The following is a 12,517-nucleotide window of genomic DNA, read 5'->3' as shown; positions in this document are numbered from 1 at the left end:
ACCCCATGTGCAACTTAGAACCCTGATCTTCTGACATTCTAAACCAAGCAGCAAACCTCCAAGAGTAAGGAAAGCTCCTTGCTGCAGAAGTTCATCTCCTCAACATGTGGAAGGTGATGGTCAATGGTGGGGATGTGATGGAGCGGGTGGGCCAATGGCTCATTCCTGCTCCCCCTTCATTCCACGAGGCTGAACATCTGAAGAGGGGCTTTTGGGAGAGGGTAGATGGGTGTAGGTCTTAGAAACAGTGGTTGGTGGTTTGAGTGAAAGAGAATGCTGAGAACTTCTAAATGGAGTTAGCTGAAATTGGGATCCATTCAGAGATTGTCCCATGACTCTCTGGAGGAGCTCTTCTTCTGAAAGAATGCCTCCTTCCCTCCATTCATGCTCTGTTGTATGTTTGTAAATAAAGCTTATGATTGTAATTGGAAGTACAGGAGTGGATTGTGCCCAATGGGGAGTGTGCACCCTCCTTCCAGCCAACTATTTAATGCAAATAAAGGAGGAAACACAGACTGTATTTCAATGCATTATTTTTGGTTTGTGTCTGCCCCCACTTACATTTAAGCAGAGGGAACGCTCTGCTATTTTTAGTCCACTGCTCTAGGAAAGATTATTATAAAGCCTAAAGCTTAAAAGAAGATTGTAGGCACACTGCCCACACATCATCTATAACTTTTCCAAAGAGAAGATCAAGCACACGTTATACCCAAGCTTCTGTAGGTTAGCTCTAGGATATGTGTACATGTTTCATTTCTGGTCGGAGCTGTTCAAGAAAAGTCATTGTCAAAACCTGGGGCTGCCACAAAGGAAGACAAATGAAAAAGAGAGGAAAGCAGTAGGAACAACTGAGCAATTTCCACAACTCATTCAGGAATCTCACCTGGTATTCCATCACGTATCCAGTAATTTATGTCTGTTCCTTCACCGTTTTCAAAGACATCAGTAACATTGATGGGCTTCAGCAACTTCATGATCTCCTTCATGATGTCACGAGCTTTATCACTGCCTGTGAAAGCCAGGCCGGTGGGCATGAACGTTCCCTCATCAGACTCCATCACCATGTCAAAGTTGGAGATGTTCTTCTGAAAGACATAAAGTGAAAACCTTGGGTCTGCAAAGGCCAATTTTAAGGAGGACATTGTTTTGTAACAGTTTCAAAACAGTTCCTGCACTACCTGCCATGCAGTTAGACAGAAAATGTGTGTGAATCAGAAATTTTGAGTGGAGAAGGATGGCATTGTAATGGCTGAGGCTCGGTTTAGATGCGGCACTGATGCTGCAACGAATTGGGCCTTGTTGGAACATGGACAAGAGACTAACTGAAGTGCTCCCTCCTTTCTCATCCCCTCTGCATCTTACCCATCTGTCTTCAAGGAAGACCATCCAAATTGGTGGCCATCGCTACCTCCTTGTGGGAGCGAATGCTATAGTTTATCTATGCACTGTGTGAAGGAAAAACTTCTCAATCTTTAATCATTCAGCTTCATTGCATGTCCCTAGTGCTCATATTTTAAGAGAGAGGGAGGGGGGAAAGCTCTCTTCACACAATGCATCATTTTATACACATTGATCATGTCTGCTACTCGCCAGACCTTTCCTCACAATGGAGTTGCTCCAACCCCTTAATCATTTTGGTTGCCTGTGGGGAGACAGTGTCCTGGCAAACTGCCCGTTGCTCCTTTAAACTTGTGTCTTGACTGGCTGCTTCCCATAGCTGTGAACTCATTGGGCAACCTGTGTTTCATAGTTGCATCTGCCATACAGGGATAATAAACAACCTATTTTATTGGGTTTATGTGTGGAGTACAATGTGAGGTGCTTTGAATAAGGTGTTACGAGTAAGAGAGCACAATGGATGCAATGCAGAAGAGCTCAGCCAGTGTGACATAGTTGTTATGAGAGATCAGCCTATTGAGCAGCGTTATTGAACTTGCAAAGTGGCTTTTGAAAAGCCTCAGAGTTTAAACAGCAGTGTGAGGTTCTGGCATAAGAGCTGCGAAAAGAGAAACTTGCTTTATTATTTACTTGCATACTTATTTACAGAGAACATTCTCTGGGAGGCTTGTACTGTAAAAGCCTTGCAGCATCAATAAAATTTCATGATGCAAAACTCAACTGTAAAACAATACAAGAGCAGATCTGAAGAATAATTTGAAATATTGTTGTGAGTTGGGAGGGGTAGACTACATGCTTGAGTCCCTTCCAATTTCTGGATCCAGCATGCATTCAGTTTCTGGAATGGATTCAATCCTTGGAATAGCCAGGCTAGCTTCCTGGTGAAGTAATGGCCTAAATATAGGCTGTTAAGGTAACAAAGGAAGTGGTTTGGTGCCAGAGGACAAATGGGTGCTCCTCCCATTGAACTCTCTATTAGTTAGAAACACAAAGGCCAGAGTTGTATATGTGAGCTTTGATGGTAGAGGCTGCAGGCTGGGCAGCTGAGAGACAGAGCCATGCCTGATTGTGGGTGAAATCCAAAGCTGTGGCTGTGGGAGAAGCAAGACCCTCTTTGGGGTGTTAATGCTGTGAGCCCCTGCACCATAGGGACAGATTGTATATATATGTCAATAAACCATATATTATAAAGACAACACAGTCCCCGCTGTCTCTCCTTTGGAGGAAACCTAATCTGGGGTAGGTGCCTGAACCCCTGGAATCTTGCATTGCTCAGAGATTGGGGTGGTGTGTGATAATATTTAAGACAGCCTCCCACAACCTGGTGCCTGGTTGGGGCTGATGCAAGTTGTAGCCCAACATCTGGAGGGTGTAAGGTTGAGGTACATCTTAAAAGTCCTTAAGACAATATAAAGAAGCATTTGCCTGGCACTGAAATGACCCCGAAGCAGTCACCAAGTGAGCATCTCTAGGGAGAGAATTTCACAGCCAAGGTGCCAACACCAAAAATGCCCTCTTTGTGTTTAAAAAACATGTTCCTACTTTTGGAGGCAGCTTTGCTTTCTTGCACCATTGACAAATCTCCAATTTCTTTTTCTTAATTTAGGGTAATCTGAAAGTCACTGTCAGGCTGACTGTGGGGAGCTACTGATAGGGAATGTCTCTAAATAACATTGACAAGTTGCACGTCTGTGCCTTCGGATCAGACAGGAAGGCTGTAACCCAGAAAAGGGCAGAGGGAAAGAGATTGTGAAGCAGTTTGAAGATTGCACCGGGTAAAATAAATGATGAGCACCCCTTTGCTTTTCTGGGCCATGCACAATATTTCTGGCATCACTTATTAAACAGTCACTGAGATATAATTAAGTACTTCACACATATCTCCTCCAACTTCTACACAAACATTCATTAAAATCAGCCTTGCAATAATATTCTGAGGCAAGTAGTTATTACCAAATCGAGTGACTTCATCACGGAAGAATATACTCTGCTGAAATCTGCGGACCCCTTGAGAAGTTAATTTGAAGACTGGCTTTAGGTGTTTCATTTTCTTTCATTCTTTCCTTTCTGACCACCCAAGCAGGTATATTCGGTTTCGAAAAGGAAGGTAGGCAATTAGCCGTTCTGTGTGCCTCTGCACTGTAGCCATAAATCAGACAAGGTTAAGGAGACATAGAACTTATCTCTCTTAACAGCATAAGAAGGTGTGTGGGTTGGTTTTTTTTTAAAAAAACACCACCGTTTACTATGGCACAAGCACCCAAATCTGTCGCCTCCAAACTGGCATTGCAGCAGCCATTGGTTAAGATCCTTTGGAAGGTAGGGATGAAATCTGGCTGGGTCAGAGAGAAAGTGGGTTGCTGGTGCCTCTATGGCAATGAGGCAAGTTTCCTCAATTATTATTTCCAACAAGGAGAGTGGGGTGCAAGTGAGCTCTCTTCCATTCACCTAGTAGATCACAGCCCTTAGGCAATGGCATAAGCCTTAGCTGGATCCCAGCACATGGCTGTGCAGCTTAAGACCTTCCAAAGTATGGTGGCCACTCTTACATATCACTGAAAAAGAGGAAACGCATCACCAAAAGGGAGGGCTCACATTTGCACACATTTGACTGATATGTAGAGATGCAAATTTAAAAATAACTACTATAATTTTAATAGAAATACAATGCATCTCACCATAGTGGGGGGACGACTGTGAACAGTCTGATGCCCAGGTACTAATTATAGATGGGCAATTTCAAGGACCTGTTATCTGTTCCTATGGTTCTTTATCTTTAAAGGACCAGACAGCCATTCAAACAGAGGATTCCTCCAAATAGAAGTCCATCCTTTGTGAAGTAGGCCACTCAATTTCAAAGTGTTGTGGGCATGTCTCTTGCTAAATCTAGCTTTTGTTCCATCCGTGTGCTGCAAAAACGCTATTGTTTATCAATGACAGAAGTCATATACAGTCCCAAAGTTATAATACAGTGGTACCTCGGGTTACATACGCTTCAGGTTACATACGCTTCAGGTTACAGACTCCGCTAACCCAGAAATAGTGCTTCAGGTTAAGAACTTTGCTTCAGGATGAGAACAGAAATCGTGCTCTGGCGGCGCGGCGGCAACAGGAGGCCCCATTAGCTAAAGTGGTGCTTCAGGTTAAGAACAGTTTCAGGTTAAGAACGGACCTCCGGAACGAATTAAGTACTTAACCCGAGGTACCACTGTACCTTTTTTTTTTTTTTTTGCCTAGTGGTCAGGAAATAAGTGCCATTCTACATAATGCCACAGAATTAGCAATGATCCCCTTCCAAGAAGCGTGGAATCCTAAGAATCTAAGTTTGAACTGTGTAGCATAATCTCTTTTTCTCTAAACGCTTGGGGTGCATTCCAAACAGCACGATAAATCTGAAATGCATATAAACCAGAGTGCCATATATAGAGAAAGCTATGCTGCAACAACTCTGGCTACATCCACATCATACATTCAAAGCACTAACACAACTTTAACAGTCACGGAGAATCCTGGGAACCGCAGTTTGTGAAGGGTGCTAGGAATTGTAGGTCTTTGAGATCAGGACCCTTAACGAACTACAGTTCCCATGATGCTTTGGGGAGAAGCCATGGCTGTTAAAGTGGCAAAAGAATGCTTTAAATGTGAGGTGTGGGCAGTGCTCCCCCCGGGGGGTACTGAAGGGTACGCAGTACTGGCACCTACTTTTCTAGAAGAAAAGAACTGGGTGTGGGTGTAACCTCTGATTGGCAGATGACAGTCATACTTAGGATCTGTATGTGCATCAGAGACTTCAGAGCCGTATGTGCATTACCTCAATAATCAAGACAGAATGCAAATTGGTATGAATTTTCTTTTTTTTAATCCCACTTGTTAATTTAGAGACTGCCCAAATGTTAATTTAGGGACTGCATACTACCTCCCTGCTTGCCCATGTTCATCATTCATGGCTGAAATGAAACTAAAGTGGGACTTCCTAGTTCATAGCTCAGTCCCTTAGCAACTTTGCTACATCAGAGTCCTGCTCCATTGTCCATGTACGCAGCATGACGACAATGAGAGGTGGCGCAATCTCTGCCCCCAACCCACACATGTTTGTGAGAATGACTGTAAGAAGTTACATGCAAAGGGACCTCATACAGATGTTTCAATGGCTATCTGTTATAATAATTTATTATTTATACCCCGCCAATCTTGTGGTGGGAATCTGTGCTGGCTGAGGTGGTGGCGGCTGCCCTCACCACCCCTTCCTCCTCCTTATCTCTTCTCTTGCTGTTTCTGCCTCGTCTTCCTCCCTCCCTGGATGTTAGTGGTTAGTAGTGCCGCCGCACATCCTGCCTCGTCCCCCCCCCCCCGTTTTTGCCACTGCAAGGGCAGAAACCATCTTTCCTTCTCCTCCATTCCATGGTCTAAGAAATAGGCAAGGTAGAGTCCTCCCTCAAGAGAGTTGCATTCTGGGCCAGGCAGCTGAGAGACCGCCTGTGCTGCCACAACAGCTAGACGTTTTGTCTAAACTTCATTTTTGCCTATGCTTAAACAAAATTTCTAGCCGCTGTGTCAAAGCAGTGGCGGCACAGGCAGTCTCTCACTTGCTTCACCCAGAATGCACTGCTCTGAAGAAGGGCCCACCTTGTGGCAGAATGGAGGAGAAGGAGCGTCACATGGTTGCAGCAGGATGTTGCTCTCCCTAGGAGGCTTCTGTTGGTCAAGGCCAACAGTAGCATGTATGCCACCTGAGATGAATGTCTGAGTTCAACTCATGACTTAGCTGGCCTTGATCCCGGCCCTCCAACACATGCCTTCATTATATAACAACAACAACAAACAAACAACAACAACAATTTATTATTTATACCCCACCCATCTAGCTGGGTTTCCCCAGCGACTCTGGGCAGCTCCCAAAAGAATATTAAAAACACGAGAAAACATCAAACATGAAAAGCTTCCCTAAAAAGGGCTGTCTTCAGATGTCTTCTAAAAGTCAGATAGTTGTTTATTTCCTTGACATCTGATGGGAGGGTGTTCCACAGGGCAGGCACCACTACCGAGAAGGCCCTCTGCCTGGTTCCCTGTAACCTCACTTCTCGCAGTGAGGGAATCGCCAGGCCTTCGGAGCGGGACCTCGGTGTGTGGAATGGCAACTGAAGAAATTGTAGCTCTGTATGAATGCTGAATTTGGGAAATTGACATGGACAACCTAACTTCTTAGTGTGCTGTGTGTGTGTGTGTTGTGGGGGTTACACGCTTCAAACATGTGAAAATTATGCTACCGACATCTATTAAAATTCCCCTTACCAGTTTTACTGAAGTGATAAATCTGGCAACCAGCCCCAAAATTCAGGCTTTTACACACACAAAACTGAGCAACTACTCTGATTTTTTTTTTTTTTAAAGCAACCTTACGTGCCACAGTAATGTATCTCTGGGTTTAGCAAAAAACCCTGTTACCATTTGGTGAGTGCTGTCAGGAAAAGCCTGCTTTTTAATGGTGTATACAGCACCACACATGGCTCGCAAAGTTACTCACTGTCATGAGTGTCTGAGGATCTGGCTCATGTTGTTGCTATTATGGGCGCTTGTAAAGCACAACTTTAAAACATTATCTCTGCATATAAATCATGAAAACAGGAACTGAATAAGGGCAGCAAGATGTCTTTTAGGGGCCAATTTGAGCCTGGGTGATGAGAGTTGCATAAAAAAAATATGTTTCCATCTCACAATGGTGGGAGAAGCAACCAAGGATCTCACAGTGCTAATATTAACTTAGCAGGACAGATTATGAGAAAGAGAAAGAGAGAATGTTTTATTATGGTAGATTTTTGAAAGCTATTGGCAACACGGCACCAGTTCATTGTTATCCATTTTTGTAATGCTTTGCATATGTTTCTAATATGAAACCAAGAACATGAACCACCCTTAGCACATGATATGGCTACACCCCTCACCCACCCCACCCCTCCATCATTCCTCATGTATTACTGTAACCGTTAATTTTGAGCATATGTTGGGAGATGCCTTAAAAACAGAACTTTTCTGCAGAGAGAAACCAGTATGGGGGAAAAACACACACAAGGCAAAACAGATCTCAGATGTGAAAAGTGGGTTCATTGCCTCCTGAAGACCATCCTTTAAGAGTTTATTTCAGCAGAATGAATAACTGTGAGGTATAAGAAGTCTGCTGGGGGGGGGGGGAGTGAGGCAACGCAAACCCCTTCAGAAAGCATTTTTGCTTCTGCTAGCTCAGAGGCCGCAAACACTTTAGAAATGTATTAAGAGTGTATATTTGTATGAATTGTGCTGCCCTTCGTTTCCTGTCAGATGGCGAAAAAATAACTGCTGTTTGTCAAAACAAGCTCCGATCAGGCTATATTCTCCTAGGTAATTTAAGTCAAGAGTGACTGTATGAGCCAAAGATTAACTGTGGGCTCAGCTGTTTCCTCCGTCTCTCCTCATATTGGAGGACTCATTCAAATATGCAAGCTCATTAAAATATCAGTCCACTGAGATAATCACTTTCGTCAGGCAACGAGCTGAGCTCTGCCTATGACTGTACAATGTGACACTCTCACCACAGTACATGACAGCAGGGTGGGGGAAATAAGTCAACACATTTTGTCAAATGGTATAGCTTACTTAACTCTCTGCATGCCTGCTGACAGGGCCAGGCTGGGGTTGTGGGCATTGCAGCCACATCCAAATCTGGAGAGCACGTTCTCCACTCCAAGGCCCCAAGATTGGTAGCATCATCTGGTAAAATGGAGGACAGCAAACTGAAGGCACAATTCTGTCAACCATACAAAGGCAGGACATAGGAAGCTGCCTTACAGATCAACTGATTCATCTAGCTCCATTTTGTCTGCACTGACTGGCAGAAGCTGTCCAAGGTTTCGGGCAGAAGTCTCTCCCAGCCCTACCTGGAGATGATGGGGAATGATATTGGGACCTTCCGCTTGCAAAGCAGGTGCTCAATGGCTGAGCTATGGCCTTCCCTCAAAGGGATGGTTCACCAGTTCTGGCCAACACAGAGGCTTTTTACTGGTGCTGATGTTGCATACCTGTAGTACTTTTTATGCCCAAAGATGGCTCCAAGGGCTATCTAGTCCAGCATCCTGTTCTCACAGTGGTCAATCAGATGCCTATGGGAAGCCTGCTAGCAGGCATGAGATTAACAGCACTCTCCTCACGTCTGATTCCCAGCAACTGGTGTTCAGAAGCATATTGCCTCCGGCAATGAAGGTAGAACATAACCATAGAATCATAGAATTGTAGAGTTGGAAGGGTCATCTAGGACAAATGAAGGAGTTGCCCTCCTGAATTTAAGCAAGTCTGGGTCTGCATAAATGGAAGTCCACCTATCGATGCCTCCTTGAGTTACATGATAAAAGAACACTGGGATATAAATGTACAAAATAAATGCAGGAATATAGAAGTGCTAATGGTGGAATCTGGTGGTACATGTTTGTACCCTGTAAAAGAACTGTAATATTATTATTATGCTTTCCATAAGTTCTATAGATTGGAAAGCAACAAGGTGTGGTCTTCCTGTGTTGCAGATGTAGAAAACAGCTCTCTCCTAGCCCCAGGAAGCCATGAAGCAAGGTATAGAAGAAGAGTAATTAACAGGTCGTTAAAATTCACGAACTGGCACTTTTGTTATGCATTATTATTTCTCAGCTCCCAGGAAGCCATGAACCGCCATGCTTCGATATGGCTGATTTCGACTTTTGGCCTTTTTTTGTTGAGATCTGAAGTGAGTTTTTGCTAATATTAGAACTTGACATGCATTTTAAACAGGTCATTTGAAAGCATCCTAAGAATTGAAAGTGGAAATGTGTCCATGTATAATACCAATTCTGGCTTCTCACTTTTCTCTCTACCCCAAACCTCTCCCATATGAGTGATTTTTTATTAGTCTAATATGGGGATGACTAACAGGCAGCTCATGGACTGGATCTGGCCCTGAAAGCAATTTGTGGTAAATGCTGTCGCTATTATGAAGTATTAATAAAACACAACACATGATTACAATGCTTGCATTTTAACTACTGTATTTTTACAGCTTGGGTTTATCCAAGCAGAAGCATCTGGACAGATTTGCTGTATATCTTAAATCACTTTTGACCCCCTCTGCCTGAAATACAATGCTTGATCAATACTGTCATTACCACTGACAGTAGTACTGCAAGTCTAAGATCAGCATACAAAAAGCCCTCAGTAACACAACTCATTTACAACTCATGCAACTTTAATGGCTTAGATTTGGCACTGAAGGTAAGCAGCTCTCTCGTGCTTCCGACGTCTATCTGGTAGGCACGGTCGACCCATCCGTGATCAGACTGTGGCAGATGCCTCAGGTGGCAGAATTCAAGGGACTCCTCTGTGGGTGTACCCCACCATAGCTGCCGGAGAAGTGAGACAGTGGCTTCTCGGTTCCAGTGAAAATTTGCAAGAGCCCCACAGACCTCCATGGGATCTTGCAGGCCTCTCACAAGATCTCGCCAGGACTCAGAAGCCAAAGCCATGTGAGTCCAGTATGGGGGTGGCAAGGGGGTGGCAGTGTATGATGCAAGTGCAGGTTGGCATCTTCCTGTTTCGCTGACTGCCACCCCGCCTGTAGCCTTTAAAACTCAAGGAAGTGTCATAACTGGGCTAGCCACAGAAATCGAGGCCAAGCTGAGCATGAACAAGTCACATGCACCTGGTTTCCCAATGCAAATATAAGGAGAATATTACCTTCAACCAGAATATCTCCATCATTTGGGGATGTGCTTTTCACCATGCTATTTGGGTTAGCCATGTTTAATGGGCTGTCAGAGAATAGTCCTCTGTTTGAAGGCAACCTCTCTTTAAAGCGGAGTTGGAGAATCTCTGCCCCTGATGTTGTTGATGTATGACTTCCACCATCCCTGGTCACTGACCGTGCTTGCTGAGGCTGATGTGACTTGTAATTCAGTGGTATCTGGCTGGGGGCAAGATTGCCCACCCCTGCCTTAAATGGTATCATTTCTAACTCCCATTTAAATATAAATGGGGGGGGGGAACCTAAGAAGGGAAAGTAGAGGTATTGGTGTTACCCATTGACAGTTTGCACCTAGGCAGCAGATGGAGCTGGCACCAACATAATCTAGTCACTGATCTCCCCACCATGGTGAGATGTACTACTTTTCCACATAAATCATAGTAGTTATTTCTAAATTTCATCTATATGTATAAATTAGCATATATAATTTTAAGCAAATCTTTGCCTTTTTCTGGTACCCTTTTTCATTGAAGTATTTCCTACCTTCAAGATGTGTGGCTAAATATTGCAATTGGTTTGTTTGCTAGTCTCCTCAGTACATAATACAAAAAATAATAATTCTGACCCCCTTTGTTAAGTTTTCTACTAGTATGCCAGCAGTAATACCTACACTTGTGTGTCACCATGGAAGTCTAGAAGTTCTGCAGCCAATTATAGCATTGCAGTAGCTTTTCTCACCTCTCCCTCTGTTCGTGTGTAGTGAAATGATAATCACCTTGCTCAGGTTTCTAATAAAATATGCAGATCTGCAAGTTTTGTAGCTTGAAAAGAAACGAGGACGAAATGCAATCTAGATATTCTTATAGGATTAAAATGATTTTGAGTTTCTAATTGTATTCTTATCTTTTTCTGTATGACTCCTGTCGGTACATGTTGTTTTGTTATAAACTGCATTGCAGATCAAAAAAAGTGGTATACAAGAACACAATATCTAAAAATAGCCCAAATAAACTGAATAGAAGAAAAAGAAGAAGAAGAAGAAGAAGAAGAAGAAGAAGAAGAAGAAGAAGGAGGAGGAGGAGGAGGAGGAGGAGGAGGAGGAGGAGGAGGAGGAGGAGAGTTTGGATTTGATATCCCGCTTTATCACTACCTGAAGGAGTCTCAAAGCGGCTAACATTCTCCTTTCCCTTCCTCCCCCACAACAAACACTCTGTGAGGTGAGTGGGGCTGAGAGACTTCAGAGAAGTGTGACTAGCCCAAGGTCACCCAGCAGCTGCATGTGGAGGAGCGGGGAAGCGAACCCGGTTCCCCAGATTACAAGTCTACCGCTCTTAACCACTACACCACACTGGCTCTCCACATTTGACTTACAGCGTCGCTAAGTGTGTAAAGAATGCATTTGAAAGGGATGGAAAAAATGCTGTAGAAACAGAAAGCTCTATTAAGATTACACTTGCTATGACTTCTTAAATGCTGTGCCTCCACCCATTTTAGCACTGGTGGACAAATACCACAAGAATGGGGTTATCAGGTTGTTCTCTCCCTAGACCCCCCACACCTCCAGCTGATGTTACTGCCTGAAGAATTAGGCCAATGCAAGTAGTATAGAGGCCAAAGCATCTCCAGAAGAAACTCTGAGAAAGCAAATAAATTCTCTGCCCCAGGCGTCCGTTGCCTGCATCTATTCTTATCTCCCCTCCTTTTCATGACCCTCTGCACTATTTCCTTCTCCCTGACTGCACACCTCTTAAAAACATATAACAGTGCTGACATGAAGGGGGTGGAAACACCATACTTGCTTTTGTGTGATGAAAAATTCCTGCTATCTTCGCTTAAAACACACACATACCAACAATTGCCCATGCATACAAACAAGCTTCACGAGAAGCTGCAACATAACAGGTTCACTATTAAGTCTCCGTTCTATAGTCCTAATTCGCAGTAAGACACTGCAATAAACTCATTCACACCACATAGTAGCCTTTGACTGGATTTAACCGTCCAGGGGTCCTTTACCTTTACCTTTTACTAGTCCCCCCCAAGCTGAAAATCATATTTGTTTGCTACATGAAACAAAGTGGACTCCTTGTGATGTACTGGCCCATGTATCCGTTTGCAAATTGCTGTTTGTCTGCTCACCTTGGCATAAAGGTAAAGGTAAAGGACCCCTGACAGTTAAGTCCAGTCGCGAACGACTCTGGGGTTGCGGGACTCATCTCGCTTTACTGGCCGAGGGAGCCGGCATTTGTCCGCAGATAGTTTTTCTGGGTCATGTGGGGCATGACTGAACCACCTCTGGCGCAACAGAACACCGTGATGGAAACTAGAGCGCACAGAAACGCCCTTTACCTCCTGCCGCAGCGGTACCTATTTATCTACTTG

General features: G+C 44.0%; 1 protein-coding gene across 4 annotated transcripts in view; it reads right to left on the bottom strand.

Annotated features, from left to right (window-relative positions):
- The window catches only part of CPQ (carboxypeptidase Q), a 166,830-nt gene that overhangs the window by 32,609 nt on the left and 121,704 nt on the right, over positions 1–12,517 (bottom strand). For all 4 annotated transcript variants that reach the window (XM_083622731.1, XM_083622732.1, XM_083622733.1 and 1 more), the window contains one exon: positions 884–1,085. In XM_083622731.1, the coding sequence (XP_083478857.1) occupies positions 884–1,085 (202 nt within the window). The remainder of the gene's footprint in view (positions 1–883; positions 1,086–12,517) is intronic.

Source organism: Podarcis filfolensis, assembly GCF_964270895.1.
Source record: "Podarcis filfolensis genome assembly, chromosome: 7".
Lineage (NCBI taxonomy): Eukaryota > Metazoa > Chordata > Lepidosauria > Squamata > Lacertidae > Podarcis > Podarcis filfolensis.
This window is presented reverse-complemented; position numbering and strand designations above follow the sequence as displayed.